General features: G+C 46.2%; 1 protein-coding gene across 1 annotated transcript; it reads right to left on the bottom strand.

The window, feature by feature from the left end:
- Window positions 1–9090: 9090 nt before the first annotated feature.
- LOC142475729 (lymphocyte antigen 6E-like) lies at window positions 9091–18834 on the bottom strand. Its single transcript, XM_075581476.1, has 3 exons — window positions 18679–18834; window positions 10008–10127; window positions 9091–9389 (listed from the first exon to the last, which is right to left on the bottom strand). Exons 1-3 carry the CDS (start codon window positions 18767–18769, stop codon window positions 9181–9183), a joined length of 420 nt encoding a protein of 139 aa, XP_075437591.1. The 5' UTR covers window positions 18770–18834; the 3' UTR covers window positions 9091–9180.
- Between the last annotated feature and the right edge of the window lie 1935 nt (window positions 18835–20769).

The following is a 20769-nucleotide window of genomic DNA, read 5'->3' as shown; positions in this document are numbered from 1 at the left end:
TCCATGAGAGCTTACCTCGGGCAGAGCCTTTTCAGTACTATCAGTAGAGAGCGTTTGTAATGGGGATTGTCATCTGAAAATGGCTACTCAAACTATATAGAATGACTCCTTATACCTCATTTCTACTTATAGATATTGTGCACAACCCCCGAAAGATCCTTTTTAACCATTACTGAGCCGCTACTGACCATTGCCGTCTTATGTTTTTGAAATCCTAGATCCCCGTGTTAATAGCGAAATATGCTTTCTGTTTTAGGTCACCGAAAACTCATTGCAAGCGTCACGAAGCTCCGCACGCAGGGTAAGGGGCACGCAGAATCCGCACAGGGCGGCCACATGCAGCGGAGGCTGGCGGAAGAGAGATAGAGACTGGGGAAAAACCAAGCCACGGAGAATATTTTTGTTTTTGCCGGAAGATTACAAATATAAATTGACATGAAAACCTGAAATGTTATAATAAAGGCCTCTTTTTTTGGGAAATCGGTGGTTTTATTGTGGGGGGGGGGGAAGAGATAAGTTAGCGCGGATGGGAGAATATTGTAAGTCAGGGGGGCTCAACTCTGGTCCTCAAGACAACCCCAACAGGTCAGGGTGCTCAACTCCGGTCCTTAAGACAACCCCAACAGGTCAGGGTGCTCTACTCCGGTCCTCAACACAACCCCAACAGGTCAGGGTGCTCAACTCCGGTCCTTAAGACAACCCCAACAGGTCAGGGTGCTCTACTCCGGTCCTTAAGACAACCCCAACAGGTCAGGGTGCTCTACTCCGGTCCTCAACACAACCCCAACATGTCAGGCTTCAGCACAGGTGGCTCAATCAGTGGCTCAGGCGACCAGTGGCTCAGTCCCCACCACGACCTCCTCCATGGTTTCCACCACGACCTCCTCCATGGTTTCCACCACGACCTCCTCCATGGGTCTTCGACTGAGCCACTGATTGAGTCACCTGTGCTGAAACAGGGCTCTCCTCAAAACCTGGCCTGTTGGGGAGGGGGTGGGGAGGGTCTTGACCAGCGTTGAGCCCCCCTGTTGTACGCAGTCACTTATGTTTTGTCTTCTCATGTAAAGCCTTCATTTATGGACCCATGCTTTGCGTGCTCTAAACACACACAATTGCTTACTGACTGAGAGCATATAGTTTAATAGTCCTATTCTAAACACTGGGGTGCTATTAACCCTTGCAGTTCTGGGAGGGGTAAGAACGACACTCCTGAGCATATCATTGAGACCCAAACTCAGGTGGGAGGGGTTGGGGGTGCGCGGTACATGAAAAGCAGCTTTTAGTCATGTATGAACTATCTTAAAAAGGGGTCAGGTGCATGAGTGAGGGTCCCAAATAACATGAGACAAGCACGTTCCCGTTTATTTGTGACCCATCTCTTTTTCACCTGCAGGGGGCGTATTCTGTGTCTGCGACACGCCGCAGTGTTCGGCCTGAATTCCTTACTGACTTTACTGGGGTATTTCAGCCAAAAAAAGCCCAAGTATCAGCCGATACAGAACAAACCCTGGAGCCGGGGCGGCCAACTCCAGTCCTCAAGGGTCACCAACAGGTCAGGTTTTCAGGATATCCCTGCTTCAGCACAGGTAGCTCTACCAGTGGCTCAGCCTAAAAACCTGACCTGTTAGTGGCCCTTGAGGACTGGGGTTGGCCACCCCCTGCCCTAGAGCTTACTATGAGTACTAGCACGGAGCCACGACTGCACAGTAAGGCTAGTACATTTCTATTTAAATGCCATGTATTTGGTCCAAAACCCCAACATTTTACCAATATGAATTTTTTTATTCCTGACATATATATATATATATATATATATATATATATATATATATATATATATATATATATATATATATATATATATATATATATATATATATATACAGTATATGGGCACCATGCATACATTGGTTGTTTAACCTTAGCACTGAAGGAGTTAAACAACATACTTAATATAAATATAACTCTACACAAAGGGTGTAGCTAAAAAAGTGGTACATTTCCAAGTTTTTAGTTTGTGTCGCTGCCAAATGTACCGTTACATGTGTGAATGGACAAACAGTCCTATCACCAAAAGACATTAGATACAAATTATTGTCACTCCCCAAAGTATGGAAATGTAAAACAAACAAACAAGATATATGTATGTATATCTTTATTTATATGACGCCTTCCAGGTGCATAGCGCGTTACAATACACGTGACATCATACACGATGGGAATAAGCGCGTCAGACAAAACAATAGGAAAAGGAGACCCTGCCCCGAAGAGCTTACAATCTAAGTGGTGTGTCTGCAAGGAGTCAAGGTCAGTGAGATGTTTAGTATCAGCCAGCGGAGCTACCTATATGCTTCATTAAAGAGGTGGGCTTTAAGAAAAGTCCTATAGGTGGATAGAGAGGGTGCCAGTCGGATATTGAGGGAAGGACATTCCAGAGGTGTGGGGCAGTGAGTGAGAGGGTTTTGGTGGGAGAGGGCTTTAGAAACAAAAATGGGGTAGACAGAATACTTGGGCAGAACGCAAGAACCGGGCAGGTGTATAGCGTGAAATTAGGGCTGAGATGTAAGGAGGAGCAGAATAGTGTAAAGACTGAACAGTGAGGAGGAGAATTGTGTGTGTAATACTGGATTTGATAGGAAGCCAGGAGAGGGATTTCAGCGGGTGTGATTTAGGAGAGAGTAAAGGGATTCTAGTAGAAGCATTTAGGATAGATTGTAGGGGAGACAGGTGAGAGGCAGGATGGCCGGACAGTAGAAGGTTACAATAGTTGAGATGGGAAAGAATGGGGGCCTGCGTTAGTTTTAGCAGTACAGCGACAGGGTAAAGAACATACCTTTGCAATGTTGCGGAGGAAAAAAACGACAGGTTTTAGCTGCATTGTGAATGTGAGAGGACAATGGGAGCAGTCAAATGTGACCTCTGGGCAGCGTGCTTGTGATATTGAATGTATGATAGTGCTGCCAAGAGTTATGTGGAAGGGGGCAGTAGGGCCAGGCTTGGGAGGAAGTATGAGGAGCTCCGTCTTTGCCATGTTAAGTTTGAGTCGGTGGAGGGCCATCCAGGATGATATACTGTAGTGGAGAGACATTCAGGAACTGTGGTCTGTACAGCAGGCGTAAGGCCAGGGGTTGAAAGGTAAATTTGTGTGTCATCAGCATAGAGATGATATTTGAACCCAAGGAGGTGTGATTAGGTCACCCAGATGCATAGCCAGTAAACCCACTCACAGACAGCCGTTTCATCTTGACCCAGGCTGTGCTCAAAGCTGTGAAATGCAGCAAGCAAAAGCTTACAGGGGACCATGTTATATGGTTTTGAAACAAAAGGTAGGTGTGCAGGGTCAGTGACCAATGCACTAGGCCAGAGTACCCTCCCCATGCCCCAGATAGCCCTGAGTCACCAGTGAGTTGCTGCAGCTAGGGACAGACCCAAGGTAGGGCTGCTGCCACCTTAGCTGAGCAGGATAGCAAGTTGCAACAGTGTTGTTTTGCAGTGCAGCTAAAGTAGTTAGCTGTGGCTGCTGCAAGAGAGGCCCCTCATTGTGAAGGGGGGGTGTTTTCTGTAGTATACACAGTGTATGTTATGTAGCCCTTTTTCTGAACCCCTGAACAAAGGAACTACTAATGCTGTGTTTTACCTGTGGCTCCAGGAGCTCTAAGCCTCCGCTTTGGGGAGCCTGGGGTCTTACCCGTTCTTAACATGGTGCAGCGCCTCCACTTACCCAGGATCCCCATTTTAGAAGATCTACCCTGAGTAAGAAAATATAACAAACTGTATTTGTGCAACAAGCAACCTTTTACTATTTCCCTAACTAATAAGAAAACGCGGAATACACATCACATGCATAAGACTCTTACACTCTATAATCATAACATAACACACTGTGGCTCAGCAAATGCCTGTACACAGGTGGCTCTGCCACTCTCCAAAGGAGTATGTCCTGGCACTAGTACTTATATTCAATAGTCTGCTAGCACACTAGTGCCCCCAATTAGTTAGTGGGAGGCGGGATCAGCGCCTGGTGACCGGTGTAGGTGCACTTTGATGACTAACAATACCTCTCAGTCACTGCGGTGACCACACCTCTTCAAAAAGGGTCCGTAGTGTCGTTCCAGATCTTTCGCTGACACTCTGCTCTGCTCTGCGTCTGTCTCCAAACCAAGATGGCGTCCGCTACTCCTGCAGCTGAACCAACACTAACGGGATGCTTCCCTAAGTGCTACGGCCGTCCCTACAAAAGCAGCACCCTACGATGACAGGGGTATTACTCCTGGGGGCTGGGGAATGTATCTGTCCTAAGCGGAAGGGTCACTGACCCTCCGCTCGCACACACGAGGTTCCGCCACCTTCCTCCTTCCACTCTCTCACTCGTGTGTCCTCCCACACGCTTCCTGTCTCTCTCCTCTCCAAAATCCGATCACCCTATTGGTCCCCAGCCTCAGCTGACTTCTCCACAGTTCACAGTTCAAAGTTCAACCCCAAAGTCCCGCCGGATTGGTTGCCGTTCGCGCGCTTTCCTCGCGCATGCGCAACCTTGCTATACACACAGTAATCTTACTTGCAAAAGAACAGTATGGCACTTCCTGCATTAGTAACAGCGCGGAACCCACATATATATGTACACATTCCTAACACATCCTTACAGTTATATCACCAGTGCCAGTTGCACGTAGTGAGCTGTCGGAGTTTGGGATCAGACAGAATCTACAGGAAGAGATCTTCTGCATGCAGGGACTAGGCCAGAGATAAATCCCCAGGGCCCAGCTAGTCCCCTGAGACACTGTAGAGAATTACTGTATGGTATAGGGAACGGCCTTAAGACAGGGACGCCTTCACTATACTCATATACTCAGTGGACAGCCGAGGGCAACTTAGAATGTCCATCATTTGGGAGGTGAGTCACATTGGAACCTCAAAATAGTTGCGTTGACCTACAAATCTGCCACAGAATGTCCAGTCCAAGTTTCGTTGTGCTACGTGGTGACGTTTGTGAGATATCGATGCTTCGGACATACAAACAAACGTAAAACGGAATCCAATTTAGAATTATAGTATCGATTGGTAACAATTAGTAGAGTTAGAAATGTTGGCTTTATTACACTGACGTAGAAGCTGTAGGGCTGAGCCTAGACTGGGAAGTGTCAGATATTTAAAGGCGTAGCTCAGCTGGGATTATTTAATCGGCCTGCATGCAGCGAGGGAGACTGAAAGCCAGGGCCAGCGTTGTTACAACCTGAAACACACGAAGAGTGCACGGCAGCATGCGGGGCAGGGAAAAGACCCCGGGGGAGGTTCTAGCAACTTTCTGCCCATTTTCTAGGGGTGAACCTGTGGAGCGCTGAGCATGATCTGGCTACAAGAAACAGAACGCGAGTCCTCCTCATCTTCCTTTTCTCTCATCAGTGATGTGGTGATCACACCCAGGGGCACGCAAGTGGTCACAACGAGTGTTGCACTCTGGCACTCCACAACACGTGGACTGACACCTGTGCACAGTAAGGAGCGCACCTGAGATACCTGACTTATATGTTATTTTAAGTCATTGAAATATACTTAGCATATCCAAATTAGCATATACCCCAGGTATCTTAGGGTTTTCTCCTTTTTGTGCACAGGTGTCTCTCCACATGTTGTCTCTCACTCATGTATCTGACGGAACAGATACAAGAATGTATGTGTTTTATTTTGTTATTCACATATACAGTACATACCGCCAGTGGCAAAGTTACTCCTCACCCACAACCCAGGTCATTTTATCCTATGTAACCATCTTTAAGAACCAGAAGTTTCACAGACATTCCTTTCACTGTTTGATCCTTGCACACAAAACATTTATATGGCCATTTAGAAAAATATGGGCTACTTTGGGACATGCCCACTTTCCCCGAAGTAAGAGAGTCACGTCAAGTGCGTGAGGGCAGCATGTGGATGCAGTCCCCCCCTTGGTTCTTTGGCGTAATGTTGTCCGACTGTGACCCATGCATTACAACCACCCTCAAGGAGAGGACAAGAGAAATGGCAAGTAAGCGGCACGTGGAGAAGACTTGATACTGTTGGCATTGTTACCATATTGTAAGAATGGGGCCTTGTCGGATGTGCTTTTTTGACAACATTTTACTGTACGTGTGAGTGCAGATTTATCTTTTGGCTTTCAAATTATTAACGGTAATACACCATGAAAGTGTGCCAGAAGTCTTCAGTTGACCAGTTGCCTTGTGTGAAATGAGGGATAGACTCATAACTCAATAGTACTGAAGTACAGGACTTGATTATTCCAGTAGTATCCATCTAGGGGTGTCCTAATGAAATTGTGATCCAATTCTTGTTATCTAGCTCTGAACGTCAGCAAATTCTGGAACATAATAGTCCTTTTCTGTGGTAAAAAATAGAGTTGAAGAACCAGGAATGTGCTAGAATCTCAATGACATGAACCGAGGTCAGCAATACATGAATATTGAGTTGTAATAGTGAAATCCGTGGAATTCTGAAAATGTGTTTTGCTGTATGTAACATAATAATTGCTGTATAGTATATTGACCTAAAATGCCATTCTAAGAATTAGGTGATGCATACTGTGTATTATGAAACAAGCTAATCATACAGTCTAGATATCAGTGCAACAGACCTATGAACAGGTCAAAAATAAAGCATTCTTCTTAATGTCCCTTTGTGTGAGCCATATAAATAAACAATGGAGTATGTAATCAGGTCCTAGTGCAGGAATTGTGCGGGCATTCAATGTGCTGTGAGCCCCATATATGCAACCAATGCCACAAATGAACTCATATATTAGTAGTAGCCTTTACTGAGGCATAACTCTGAGTGGTATTTAAGGTTTAATGGGGAGAGACCAAGTCAGACCTTTTAACCAAGAGGGCAAGCCAGACCTCCCCCTTTCCACCCCCTTTTCCAATTTTTCCTTGACCTGCATTTAAGATAGTAATTGTCCCATACTTTTTAATTTTTCATTTAATTTTATTTATATTATAGGGACTTTTTGTATTAATTTTTATTTTATTTATGTACTTCTACATGTTCTCATTGTGGATGACATTCGGTTTTTCATTATGTCGGTTCATATCAGTTCCTTATTTGCATGTATTTATAATTGATGTCCTGGAACTAGATTCCATATTCCTCTGTCTCCCTTTGCAGCTTATGGGATTCATTTCTCCCTAGTTAGCTGCCTGTTATTTTCCCTGTTCCAGCAGCTTGCTGCATGTGTAAAAGGCAACATTTTGATACACATGTTGTTTACATAGCCATAGTCAATGAGTTGCTATAGCTACCTCAGCCTTTCTTTCAGAATGGGCTAGTCTGCTCTCCCCCTCTGCCTTGCTCACAGATGGTCTGTCCCCAGACTATCCTGCTACCCAGATTCCCTCTCACTTCCTTTTACCTTCTACATTGGCTGAGTGAGTACCTTCTGTTATTCTCTCTACTGGCAAGGCCTCGTCCTTTTCACCTTTCCCCACTATCAAGCACACTCACCATAGAGACATTCTCCCACAACACCATCATCCACAAGTGCCTTTGTGAATGTATGATTTCCCCAATAAAGTGAAGAAAAGACAAAGTACTTGTTGTGCTTGTAACAGGAACGAGTTGAAGCTATCTGGGCAATTCATACTACACATGACTCTGGCCTCAGAATAGTGAAAAGGAGGACCGTGCCTTACAGACACATACAGGAGCTGCTACTCAAAGACTTTATGCTTACACAGAGCAATCTCTGCAGACTGACAAGCAGCAGCCTTACTATCAACAATCAGCTTGCACTGCACACAGCCTGCAGAAGTACAACTATCAGCTTACACTGCACACAGCCAGCAAACAACTTTGCACACAAGGCAGCAGCTTTGCAGACAGACAGTTCATAGCACACAGAACTTTGTTTGCCACTGCCTACGCTGCACGGAAAAAGAGAGGTGGACGTTAACCGAGAGGCCCTAAATCAAGAAAGGGAAGCTGCTGCCGACATAGCCCAAGCCGAAGTCTTAGAAGTAGCCGCGCAACAGGATGGCAGGGAGTAACCGTACAGACGGATAGCCTCAGAGGATCCAGCCCAAAGCACTGAAGACTACGTAAGGAGCCTCTTCAGTGTAAACACCAGCACACCATCTCAATAAGACGGGAGCGATACCACAAACCACAAACACCGTAGACTTGCTAGGTCCACGTGGAGAAGATGCTGTTCCTTTAAGGGTACACGCTACCTGTGACAGCCACAGCCGCAACAGTGATCCACACGCCAGCGCACACACGGATGCACTACAAAAGGCTCGCAAGCAGGACTGGGACCTGCTTCTCTGCTCACTGAGTCATACACACGATATGATGCTGAACTGCATATTGTTTGAGCCTGTGCATGCTTATTCCTCCCACCTAGATGGTGCTGTTACCTACACTGGGAGTGTCTGACTGACCCCACATACTCTGTGGTGTGTTCAGTTGTGCTCCCTTGGAGAGTGACTGACGTCACTTCTGGGTTCGGAGATAGCTTACAATGGATGCCTATATAAACATACCAGTTTGTAGTCTAGGGATATACTCTTTGACAAAGGGCACCTGCCCGAAACGCGTCAGAGTTACCCCAATACCCTATTTTTGGATGTCTCCCTTGTCTATCCCCCAATAAATTGGATTTTATTATTTGGGTGTGCCCTATCCCAGTCTGTTTCCCTTCCTGCTGTGCTCCACCTACCCCCCTTGGGAGGATTCTACTACTGTGTATTATGGCTTGGGATTCTCCACTACCTACCATAATAAAACTGAAGTTGATTTCCTGTAATTTTTCTACCCTGTACAGATTTACTCTAAAGTACATATATGGGACAGAGCCAAGTGAGTCTCTCACCTTTTCCCCAAAGTAATACTTCATACCTAAATAGCATAATTCAACTAGTAACCTGCCATCTCCCATTGAGCTTCTGCTGTGATGGAAAGCTAATATTACGGTACATAAGCAATTCTATTCCAAGCATGTCCCCATGCAGCATTTCCATGGGGACGAAGGACACAAGCCAAAAGCTGACGCCCCTTCTTTGCCTGCCGTACCCTCTCCCATGTAATAAAGACATTCCTGTTAGGTTTATTTTCTGTTAGGTTCAAATCCAATTTTATTTTATGGGGTAGAATAAACAACTGGAAACATCGGGATTGGTTTGAGCTTCTCCTTCATTACAGAGCTGGATTTTTCAGCAGGGCCAAGATGAGTCCCATGGACAGAGCGAGGGCCGCATAGCTGGTCTTTACGCTGGTGGCCCCGCTGATATTGCACAAGTCGGTGGAGCAGCAGGTAACTGAAGTGGAGGCGACAGAGAAACCGAAGTTGCTCGGTGTGCAGGATGAGGTGCATGTCTTGGTGATGGAGGAAAAGGACACACCAGCTATTGGAGACAAATGGAAAAGACATGTTAAAACACGGATACGCCTGGAATCTGGGGAGAGACGGCTGTATAATCCAAAATGGTCTGAGGGGGTCCCTGGAGTAACACCGCATATTAAAGTGGGGGATTCAATCTTGAAGGTATTTTTACTGTAAACCACAGGTTAAAAGACAAAAAAAAAACTTGACCAAGAAAAACAATTTACTGTAATCAGAAGCCAAGAGGCAACACTTCACCCAGCTACCCTTAAAAAGGGAACATGCTGTATTGAGTATATGAGTGTCTCACCTCTCCTCTGGGCCATGATCCAGACCAGGATTTTGGGGTCAATTTCATATTCAGGTGATAATCTGGTGCTTTGTGAAAATGTATTGGTCATTCCTAAAAACTGTTTTGGGTTTGGCTGATGGTCCCCGAGGAGAGGTTTTACAACCACTGAGAGTATATATGAGTTGCTACACACATTACCAGCTCCCCACCACTATGCTGTTAATTGGAAACAGACTTAGACACACTCTTTCCACCGCCCAACATGCTGTTATCCTGTATCTGGCCCACTGGGGGTACCATACAGGTATAGCTTTTAGGTTCGGTAACTTCCTAAAGTCTGGGCCTTACCGACTCCGGCACCAACGACTGAAGTCATGCAGGAGGTATCAGATGCCGTGCAGTTAGTTGCAGTCATGCAGTTGGCATTGCTGCTCTGCGAGGTGCATGTGTAACACGATAAGGAATATCCTGGGAACAGAAGAGATAATGGTTTATTTACACATATTCCCAACAGGGAATTCAGCCCTTTGATGCCAGAACTTTCTATATTTAAATCCATTGCAATACGTACATCTCCCTCGGGCAACAAAAATGGGTTACATGTAGTAACACTGCTGGATTTTAAGAGCACAGGAATCTCGCGATAGAAAGGTTTCCATTTTGAAAACAGAAAGAGATAAGGATTTTTTTTTAAATATTTTTTTTTTAAATCCTTAAAAAAGGGAGTGCAAGAGAAGATTTGTGAATAAAAAGCAGTGGTACTTTGTATGCCATGGTACCATGTCCATACCAGACTCGACCCCTCACCTAAAAAAAAGATCTAGTAATTGGATGAGCGAGCGAAGTGAAGACTTCTACTAGACTTTGTGACCTCTTTCATCATCCAGATACTTTATACAAAACATTAAATGGATTATTTTGCAACTTGTACTAAATTCAGACAATTTTCTCCAACCGTCTCAGAGAAATTAAATATTAAAATAAATTGATAACCACGGTAACAAAACAACACTGTATAACAACAACAACAACCTGTAGCTTGACTTTGACATCTTGGTGACAGTGATAATTATACACTACACCAGGGGTGAGCAAACTTTTTATGCCGAGCCCCCCTTTTCATCCATGAAATTTCTCGGGCCCCCCCTGCCTGATGTAATCAAAATCACATGACGTCAGCGCACGTGAGCTGGTTCAGCCATTGAGGGCGAACCAGCTTTGTAACGCCCCCGCCACGCGTCTACAAAAAAAGTATTTATAGCACAAATTACATAACTTAAAAATAAATATTATAATATTTGTCTAATAGCGTTCCCATTTCTGCTGTATTATTAATCTCTCTCTTCCCGCCACATTAGAACACCTCAGGACCTCTCTAACCTCTTCCAGTCTCTCCCTGTATTTCTCACTCCCCCTCCAGTCCCTCTCTATTCCTCCCCTCAGTGTCTCCCCCTCCCCCCCACTCTCTTTTCCTCCCCCCAGTGTGTGTCTCTTTCTCCCTCCCCCCATTGTCTCTCACTCTCTCCCTCCCCCCATTGTCTCTCACTCTCTCCCCTCTTCCAGTCTCACACTCCTCTTCCAGTCTCTCCAACTCCCTGTATTTCTCACTCCCCCTCCAGTCCCTCTCTATCCCTCCCCTCAGTGTCTCCCCCCACTCTCTTTCCCTCCCCCTGTGTGTCTCTCTTTCTTTCTCCCTCCCCCTAGTGTCCCCCTCCCTCCATTGTCTCTCACTCTCCTTCCAGCCATTGCCTCTCCCTCCCCCCAGTGTCTCTCTTGCACTCTCCAACCAGCTATTGTTTCTCCCTCCACCCGGTGTCTCTCTCACACTCTCCCTCCAGCCATTGTGTGTCTCTCTCCCTCCTGCCAGTGTCTCCCTCCCTCCCACCAATGTCTCTCTCATCCCCATCCCCATGTAGCTCTTTCACCCCCCCTCCCCATGTCACACTCACTCTCACCCCCCTCCCCATCTCACACTCTCACCCCCCTCATGTCACTCACACCCTCCCCATGCCTCAGTCTCACACTCACTCCCCCATGTCCCAGTCTCACACTCACTCCCCCATGTCCCAGTCTCACTCTCCCACCCCCCCATGTCCCAGTCTCACTCCCTCCCATGTCCCAGTCTCACTCCCCCCACATGTCCCAGTCCCCCCCCCATGTCCCAGTCTCACTCCCCCCCCATGTCCCAGTCTCACTCCCCCCCCATGTGCCAGTCTCACTCCCCCCCCATGTGCCAGTCTCACTCCCCCCCCATGTGCCAGTCTCACTCCCCCCCCATGTGCCAGTCTCACTCCCCCCCCATGTGCCAGTCTCACTCCCCCCCCATGTGCCAGTCTCACTCCCCCCCATGTCCCAGTCTCACTCCCCCCCATGTCCCAGTCTCACTCCCCCATGTCCCAGTCTCACTCCCCCATGTCCCAGTCTCACTCCCCCATGTCCCAGTCTCACTCCCCCATGTCCCAGTCTCACTCCCCCATGTCCCAGTCTCACTCCCCCATGTCCCAGTCTCACTCCCCCATGTCCCAGTCTCACTCCCCCATGTCCCAGTCTCACTCCCCCATGTCCCAGTCTCACCCCCCCCATGTCCCAGTCTCACCCCCCCCCATGTCCCAGTCTCACCCCCCCCATGTCCCAGTCTCACCCCCCCCATGTCCCAGTCTCACTCACCCCCCCCCCATGTCCCAGTCTCACTCACCCCCATGTCCCAGTCTCACTCACCCCCCCCCCCATGTCCCAGTCTCACTCACCCCCCCCCATGTCCCAGTCTCACTCACCCCCCCCCCATGTCCCAGTCTCACTCACCCCCCCCCCCATGTCCCAGTCTCACTCACCCCCCCCCCATGTCCCAGTCTCACTCACCCCCCCCCCCATGTCCCAGTCTCACTCACCCCCCCCCCATGTCCCAGTCTCACTCACCCCCCCCCATGTCCCAGTCTCACTCACCCCCCCCCCCATGTCCCAGTCTCACTCACCCCCCCCCCCATGTCCCAGTCTCACTCACCCCCCCCCCCATGTCCCAGTCTCACTCACCCCCCCCCCATGTCCCAGTCTCACTCACCCCCCCCCCCCATGTCCCAGTCTCACTCACCCCCCCCCCATGTCCCAGTCTCACTCACCCCCCCCCCATGTCCCAGTCTCACTCACCCCCCCCCATGTCCCAGTCTCACTCACCCCCCCCCCCCCCATGTCCCAGTCTCACTCACCCCCCCCCATGTCCCAGTCTCACTCACCCCCCCCCCCCATGTCCCAGTCTCACTCACCCCCCCCCCCCATGTCCCAGTCTCACTCACCCCCCCCCCCCATGTCCCAGTCTCACTCACCCCCCCCCCCCCATGTCCCAGTCTCACTCACCCCCCCCCCCCCCATGTCCCAGTCTCACTCACCCCCTCTCCCCATGTCACACACGCAGGAAGCAGGAAGCAACGAGATGCTGCTGTGTACTGTAGCACAGCGCAGCACAGCGCCACCTAATGGCCAAAAGAAAAATTGCAGCTGCAGACGGCTTTTTTCCCTCTGCTCCTGGCAAAATCGCCGCTGCTTCCTGCGCCCCCCCTAAACAATCTTGCGCCCCCCCAGGGGGGCGCGCCCCCCAGTTTGCGCACCGCTGCACTACACAATAGGTATTTGATTGTTTTTTTTTACAATATCCACGATGTCCGATCTTATCTTGCATTAAACGGGCAATGGATGGAAGGGAAGTAAACATAATTATCCCCCTATACAAAGCATTAGCAAGACCACACCTTGAATATGGAGTACAATTTTGGGCACCACTCCTTAGAAAAGACATTATGGAACTAGAGAAAGTGCAGAGAAGAGCCACCAAATTAATAAAGGGCATGGACAATCTGATTTATGGAGGAGAGGCTAGCGAAATTAGATTTGTTTATGTAACATCCTTGTGGTATACTAAAAATGTATCTTGACGAGTCCTGGTCCCTACAGGGAGTTAAGGGGTTACTTCCTTTACAGGCCCTAGTAACTTATTCCATGTAACTTATTTGAAGTAACCAATTATATGTTGCAGATCACTTAGCTCAGTGATTGGTGAAATTATTTCCTTCTGAAGGTCTTGGAAAAATCAACCCTTTAGGGGATGATTTAGTTAAGCAAGCATTCTCCTTTCCTGCCCAACAACAGGGGTGGGAACTAAGGTTATAAATGTTTGGGACCTGGATATTTTCCTCAGATCCCAGGAGGAACACGAGGAGGGGGTCTCCTAGCCCTGTAAAAGGGTAGCAACTTTGTTTTCTGCATTAGAGAAAGTCTCCCAGCTACGTATGGGGCCCTAGAAACACAGCACTTGAAAGGAATCCAGCCACAGCAAGGAGTAGGTTCCTCACCCCAGGGCTTAGGAAGGAGTCCTGGGTGGGAGTGCTAGGAATTGCAGGAAGGTTCCAGTTCTGACCTAGGCAGCAGAAGAAGGCTTGCAAAAGAGCTGATCTACAGTACCTACAAGCCTGAGGAAACCTGAGGGCACGTGTCTAATTCTTGAAAAACTGTCTTGCTGTTGACCTGAAGTTGCCTGTTAATAAAGTTCAACAAAAGTTCCTGGTGCCCTCCATCTTTATTTTTGCCGATCATACCAGCCCTGCACGGATTTCCAGCACCTTGAGCTGAGGTAACACCACCGAGTTTCTCACACACACACACTTTGGGACTGTTTTGGTCTGGCCCCTCTTCTGTTCGCCGGGGGTAGAGGTGTTACATTTGAAAAGGTGTTTAAGAGGGGATATGATAACTATATACAAATATATTCGGGGTCACTACAAGGAGCTTTCAAAAGAACTATTCATCCCACGGTCAGTTCTAAGGACTCGGGGCCATCCCTTAAGGAAAAGGAGATTTCACCAGCAACAAAGGAAAGGGTTCTTTACAGTAAGGGCAGTTACAATGTAGGATTCATTACCCACGGAGACTGTGATGGCAGATACAATAGATTTGTTCAAAAAAAGGTTTGACATCATTTTAGAAAGAAAAGTTATACAGGGACATACCTAATAAAGTAAAGATGGGACGAATGTTGATCCAGGGAGAAATCTGATTGCCATTATTTGAAGTCAGGAAGGAATTTATTTTTTCCCTTATGAGACATTGAATAATGTTTCACTGAGGGTTTGTGTGTGCCTTCCTCTGGATCAATATATTGAAAATACAAATATAGGACAGATATCTGTCATCTAAAGGCACTGACTCTGATAACGACATTGAGTTTGAATCAGGGGAGCCTGGTTCAATTCCCAGTGTCAGTTCCTTGTGACCTTGGACAAGTCACTTTATCTCCCTGTGCCTCAGGCACCAAAATCATAGAATGTCAGCTCTACGGGGCAGGGACTGTGTCTAGCATTCCTATGTGCTGCGCACTGCGCGCTATACTGTGCTGTGCTATACTGTGCTACACTGTGATTATGAAGCTTATTGGGAGAAAAGTGCTATATGAAATAGTTATTATTATTTAAATTTATCACACATTGAACTCGAGGGACATATTTTTTTAACTTCATCTACCATGAAACTATGTTCATAAATCACAGCCTTTTTGAGAATTGTCAGGTATGGCACACCTGTGAGCACATGACCTGCATACAGGACAAGGGTTAATACTCTGCTGGCAAGAGGTCCCTCTTTTCACCTCCGCAAAGGTCCCTCAAATGGACAATATCTCCCTTAAAGGACAAGGATTAATACACAACCCGCAAGCTGCCCCACCTTTCACCTTCACAAAGGTCCTTCAAATAAGTAACGTCTGCCCTAAATCTGTCCCCATATACCACCTATCAGGAACTGCACACAAGTGGGCACGTGACTTAGATATGCAACTTGAGTTAATACACACGGCTACTCTAGCCAACTCACCTTTAGCCTGTGCAAGGTACATCCGATGAGTTAATATTAACCCCGTACTCAATTGCAATCATATCTATACGCCGCCACCACCCGAGATATGCAAATAAAAATAAGATTTAAAATGAATATATTTGCCAGGGTCCCTGTTTATTATAGAAAAAAAACTCTAACCCTCTAACCCTTTCTCTGGGCCCTCTAGCAGTTAAAGGGTTAAACGGGCAGTACATCATCACGGATCCCCCAAAAAATGCACTTTAACACACATCCGTTGTAGCAAAAGGTGTCAGAAAATGTAAATACTCTCTCCAGAGCGTGCAACAGTTAATTCAGAGTCCCAAGCTTCACTTATTAAATGTTTTAATATATATAAAAAGACAGTGCTTAGGTTACAGAACAGGGATTACAAGAACGTACAATTACAATAAATGCATAACAGTTTCTCAAAATAAAAAGGCTATAACATAAAAGAAAACCCTATACATTACCAGAAAACCCTATACATTACCAGATGCCATATGTTTTCTCCCAGAGAAGTCACTGGTACAGAACATGAGATATCACGTGTTTGGTCCAAACACCCCTGTGTTGAAATCTGATTTTTCATGAAACTTTGTTGTCTTATGTAGTATTCTTTCCCATTGAAACAACATAAGCCCACCCCGTCATAAATCAGCTGCGAGATCGACAGTTTTATGACAAAGTAAAAAATAAAAATCTTTACAAACAACGTTTCAACTCCTCTTCAATATCTAAATGTACTCATAACATTCTTTAACTAATACAGTACTTACACACACGAGTCAAGTCAATACATTCGGGCGCTCATGGCGAACGCGGACGCGACAAGACTAAGCATGTCCGTCTTACCCCTAAACATGAGCAACAAATGAATATCTATCCCATAGTACCTGTTAAACATGCAGTGTGTGTCATGTCAGAACATGCCATTCTGTGACATGATTACAGATTTGTAACTCTTATTATGCAGAGGAGATGACATCCCATGATATTGACACCCTTTGATTTAATACTTTCTTAGCCACGCCCCCTGAACCCTGCAGAACCCTCCAGAGAATGCCTTTGAAGCTAGCTCTAAAAAAATCATGTTTACAAAGTTGTGACATGGGCCACATTTTATTCCCACCTCTGGCAGACCACTGCCCTTATCTTGAGACTATCAGCAACAAGCAACCCACCTGGTACATTTAATGGGCCATACAGGATAGGCACCCCCAATTAAGCTCTCTTTGAAGATGAGCACAAGCCCAGAAAAGGTCCTGACCTGTTGCAAACCCAACATATGGTATTTTTAAAATAAAACTCTAATCACATTAACCCTTGAAGCACCACATGGATAACAATACATAATATCTCATGATATTATCATCACAAGAATAATTCTTTTTTTTTTCGTGTTTCACCTTTCGGACTGTTTGTTGCGGATGAGATTGTTACATGGAAGTGTTTTGCAGTTTGTATTCAGTATTAAACACATTTCTCTTCAAGTCCCAATACTGTGAGCGTTCAGGTGATATTCAGTGTTTACATTGTTGTTTGACTTCCACACAGCGCTTGATCGTCGTGACAGACAATAGCCGCCTTTCTGGGCAACTTCACTGCCGGAGCCTCGAATGTCAGTGGAAACGCGGCTTATTTGTAGGTTTGTATAATAATAACACACAATAGCGAGAGAATTAAATTGGCCAATTATTACCAATTTTAATGGAAGTTTGACAATACTAGGACAGCATGATGACAAAAGCTACAAATTAATGTAATTTCAAACTTTGTTTTGTCCTATTAGGTTTAATCGCTCATCCCACAAAGCAGAATCAAATGTAGTGTTTTCCTAGTATACACACAGCTGCTATATTATACGGGTGCCTCTGTGTATACGGGTGTAGGTAGCGAAGGTCTAAAGAGTATACAAAGAAACACACACAAAACATTGTCTCTTTTATGGGACTGTGTGGGAATTTCTCTCTAACTGACCCTCTAGCAGTGAAAAGGTTAAACGGGCAGTACATCATCGCGGACCCAAAAATAAATGAATAATGTATCAGTATAAATCAGCTGTTATAGAAGGATTCAATCACTATTAAAGTGATCATTTAGCGTATCTTTATTTTGTTGGAAATAAATGTTTTCCTTTTGGTTAAATCTGCTAAATTCGGAAACGTACGTCTTCCTTACTAATGATCTGTCTTTTTAATTATGACAATTTACCTGTAGATTTGAACATTATTTTTTTTTACCAAAATAGACTAAATAAAGATCGTAAAAAGTCTCCCAAATAATTTTTCTTTGCCATAAAAAAAAAAAAAAAATTTAAATTTTTTTTTTTTTTAAATACTGTACCCTTGTACTTGGCTGATATATTTTAACCTCTTCACTTTCAGGAAATATTTCGTAGATAGATTAAGCCCAAGATCCCACAAATGTCAGGGGGCCAATACACCCATTGATGTGTAACAATCCAAGTGTTCAAAGGCAAAACTGAGAACACTAATGGTGCCCCCAAAATCTTTTCATCAAGAAAGACTGAAGGACACAGTATGAACATACGTAGAGAGGGGTGACAGAGTGTGCTGGTGCTTATCGAATACATGGAGGGTATAAATAAGAAAAAAAAGCACAAGAATAAGAGACCATGCGCTGAAGCTGCAGGATTGTCACTAAAAGAGTTGTATATACATGGTACGACCGCCCAGTAGAAGTAACAGGGAAAATGCCGTAAAAAAAATAACCATTTCACTGCCAGTGTTTCCACTAGTTGCAGCTAAAAGGGCACATTGGGTGAATTACATGGCTAATGGGGCATCAATCATTATGTTTTATCTTCTACTTTAAAGGAAAAATCACAGAGGTATTACTGGGAAGAGACTGGAAAAGAAATCAGCCCTGGAAATATTCATTTCCCCCCCAATCTCTTTAATTTCTGCTTAGAAATTATAGCGTATATCATGCATTTAATCAATAGACATTTTCTATGAGATGCCCCCCTCACCCACCAATAAGTGTCACGTGAATGCTAAAGAATAATAAAAAAAAGAGAAAATAACAGTAACAAGCATTACAGCTCTTTTTGGAAGATGCCTGGAGTAAGTAAGTGTTACACTTTATATTGGGAGCCGCAGACTGGATTACACCTGGAAATAATGCAGCACCTTACCTGTGCCGATGCAGAGAGCCGTCACCAGGAGAATAGCTTGCCAGGTTGCCATTGTGAGTAAGTGCAGTGTACACACAGCTGCACCTCTCATTATATAGGTCCCTCTTGTGTTTGGGAATCTCAGTTTCCATGAATACGACAGACAATTACCACCCTAGCCACACCGGTCCACTTCTGGCCTTCAATTACTGGTGACCAAAGCACAACCTGTAATGAATGGACGGAGTGAGCCTCAGGCAGATACTGTCCACAAATAGTTTTAGTTGTAGAAACGGTCGGCTGTTTTGTGTAGTTTGTTCATTGTAATTAGTTATTCTTCATTTACTAATGTATCTCCTCAGACCACCTGCCTTAAGTGCAGATATTGCAGCCTTTATTGTCATCAATAAGGGTACATGGATTATAGCATCTTTGTCTGGAAGGGAAGTGAGGACTATTTCAAATCATTTTTCCATTTATTAATTCCAACCCAAATAATTGACAATTCACATGCTGTCCCAGCCAGCTTTAATCTAAAGCTTGCCGGGTTAAATGCGGGCCAACCGCGGGGCTTTTCTCCGATTGAATCGGAGTTTCCCGCGCGGCGGCCGCTTCAATAGATAAGCGCTAATGGCGCTTATTATTTTTGAAATCGCCCGAGGCGCGGGAAAACCGGCCGACGATAGCCGCGCGCCGTCCTCAGCTATTTTTAACCCGCGGCTGCAGCCGCTTTAGAATAAAGCTGGCCGGGGCTGTACTGTACCAGAAAGAAACAGAAAACGTAAAGAGCGAAGGTAAAACTGTGACGGTTCAGGGGATTCCTTCCTCTCCATGCGTCCCTGACACTGTCCTTCCTCCTGCCTCTGATATCCCTTCCTTGCTTCCCCATTCTGTTCTCCCTTCCTCCTCCCGCACCCGTTCCTCTGCGGCATCCCCTGACGCTCTCCCAGCGTCTGCGCGCGTTCCCCGCAGGGCGCGCGCATGTTCTCAAACTCCCGATCCCCTCCGCAGTACTCCCTGCTTGCGGCCTCCCTGTGTCTTCCCTCCGGTTCTCTTACCTCCTGCAGTCTCTCCTCCGTCTCTCTCCTCCCTCGGCGGGTGCCCCCGCGGCGCTCCGCGCGCCTCTTGACACAGCCTGTGCGCGCGCACCCTAACCTTACAGAGGGCGCACGCACACGCTCCTCTTGTAAACCTCCCCAGACCTCTGGCTCTGCCTCCCATGCTGTACAAGCCATCTCTCTCTCTCTGATTCACCATATCTCCTCCCTTTCTCCTTCTGACCTATCCCTGCTGCCTCTCACTTCACCCTCTGCTCCTCCTCTCTCTCCAATTGGTGTTCCCTCCTTTATAACCCCTGTCTGTCCTCTGGGCTCATTGCTCTGCATAGCTTCTTGTAACCTCTGTGTGTGCAGTCCTATGCTTGGCTCTCCTGTGTCTTTCAGCTTTTGTTCCTTCTCCTGCTTACCCTTGGATCTCCCTGGCTTGACCTCTGCTTTGTACTGGATTACCCTGCTCTCTCCTGCCCTTGAACCCTGCTTACAGATATGACCTTGCTGCCTTCTGTTATCCCTGGACTCTGACTTATGGACATCACTATCCTTGTCTCTATTGCCCTAGACTCTTGCACACAGACATGACTATCCGAACTCTGAATCCCAAGGCGTTGCAAGTATTCCTTAACCTTCTTTCTACAGGCCCGGCAACGCACTACCACACTCCGGGCACGCCCTCACTGCTGTGGGTGCGTGTTATAACCCTACCAACCTCAGTACTGGGGACTGGCCAGGTCTGCGGGCATACAGGCGTTACAAAAACATATTTATATCATGCCTAGAAATAATCATTGCTATACGAAAAAATGGTCAGAATAAGAGTCCTGGCCAAAAAGAATCCCAAAAACTGCACTCTGTGGGGGCACAAATAGGTAGGACAAAATATATAGTCCCAGGTGGACGACCTAATAAATGCCAAGCGACGCAAAACCATGAAATTTTATTCCAACTTAATAGTAATAAGGATATAACACGTGTATTAAAATATAGGTGGTAGTGATACTGTGTAAGGCCTGGGACACAGTAAATTGAAGCTTTCTGAGGCGGGCTGAGCCGCGCT

Source organism: Ascaphus truei, chromosome 2 (assembly GCF_040206685.1).
Source record: "Ascaphus truei isolate aAscTru1 chromosome 2, aAscTru1.hap1, whole genome shotgun sequence".
In the NCBI taxonomy this organism is placed as follows: domain Eukaryota; kingdom Metazoa; phylum Chordata; class Amphibia; order Anura; family Ascaphidae; genus Ascaphus; species Ascaphus truei.
Note: the sequence above shows the minus strand (reverse complement) of the source record. Positions and strands in the feature narration are given on the sequence as shown.

Bases quoted from the DNA above. Each gene is read 5' to 3' on its own strand.
- LOC142475729 (XM_075581476.1), bottom strand. From the start codon at position 18,769: ATGAGAGGTGCAGCTGTGTGTACACTGCACTTACTCACAATGGCAACC. The intron at 10,128-18,678 runs GTAAGGTGCTGC...TTCTGTTCCCAG, and splicing joins GGCTCTCTGCATCGGCACAG to GATATTCCTTATCGTGTTAC. The intron at 9,390-10,007 runs GTAAGGCCCAGA...TGTCTCCAATAG, and splicing joins AGTCGTTGGTGCCGGAGTCG to CTGGTGTGTCCTTTTCCTCC.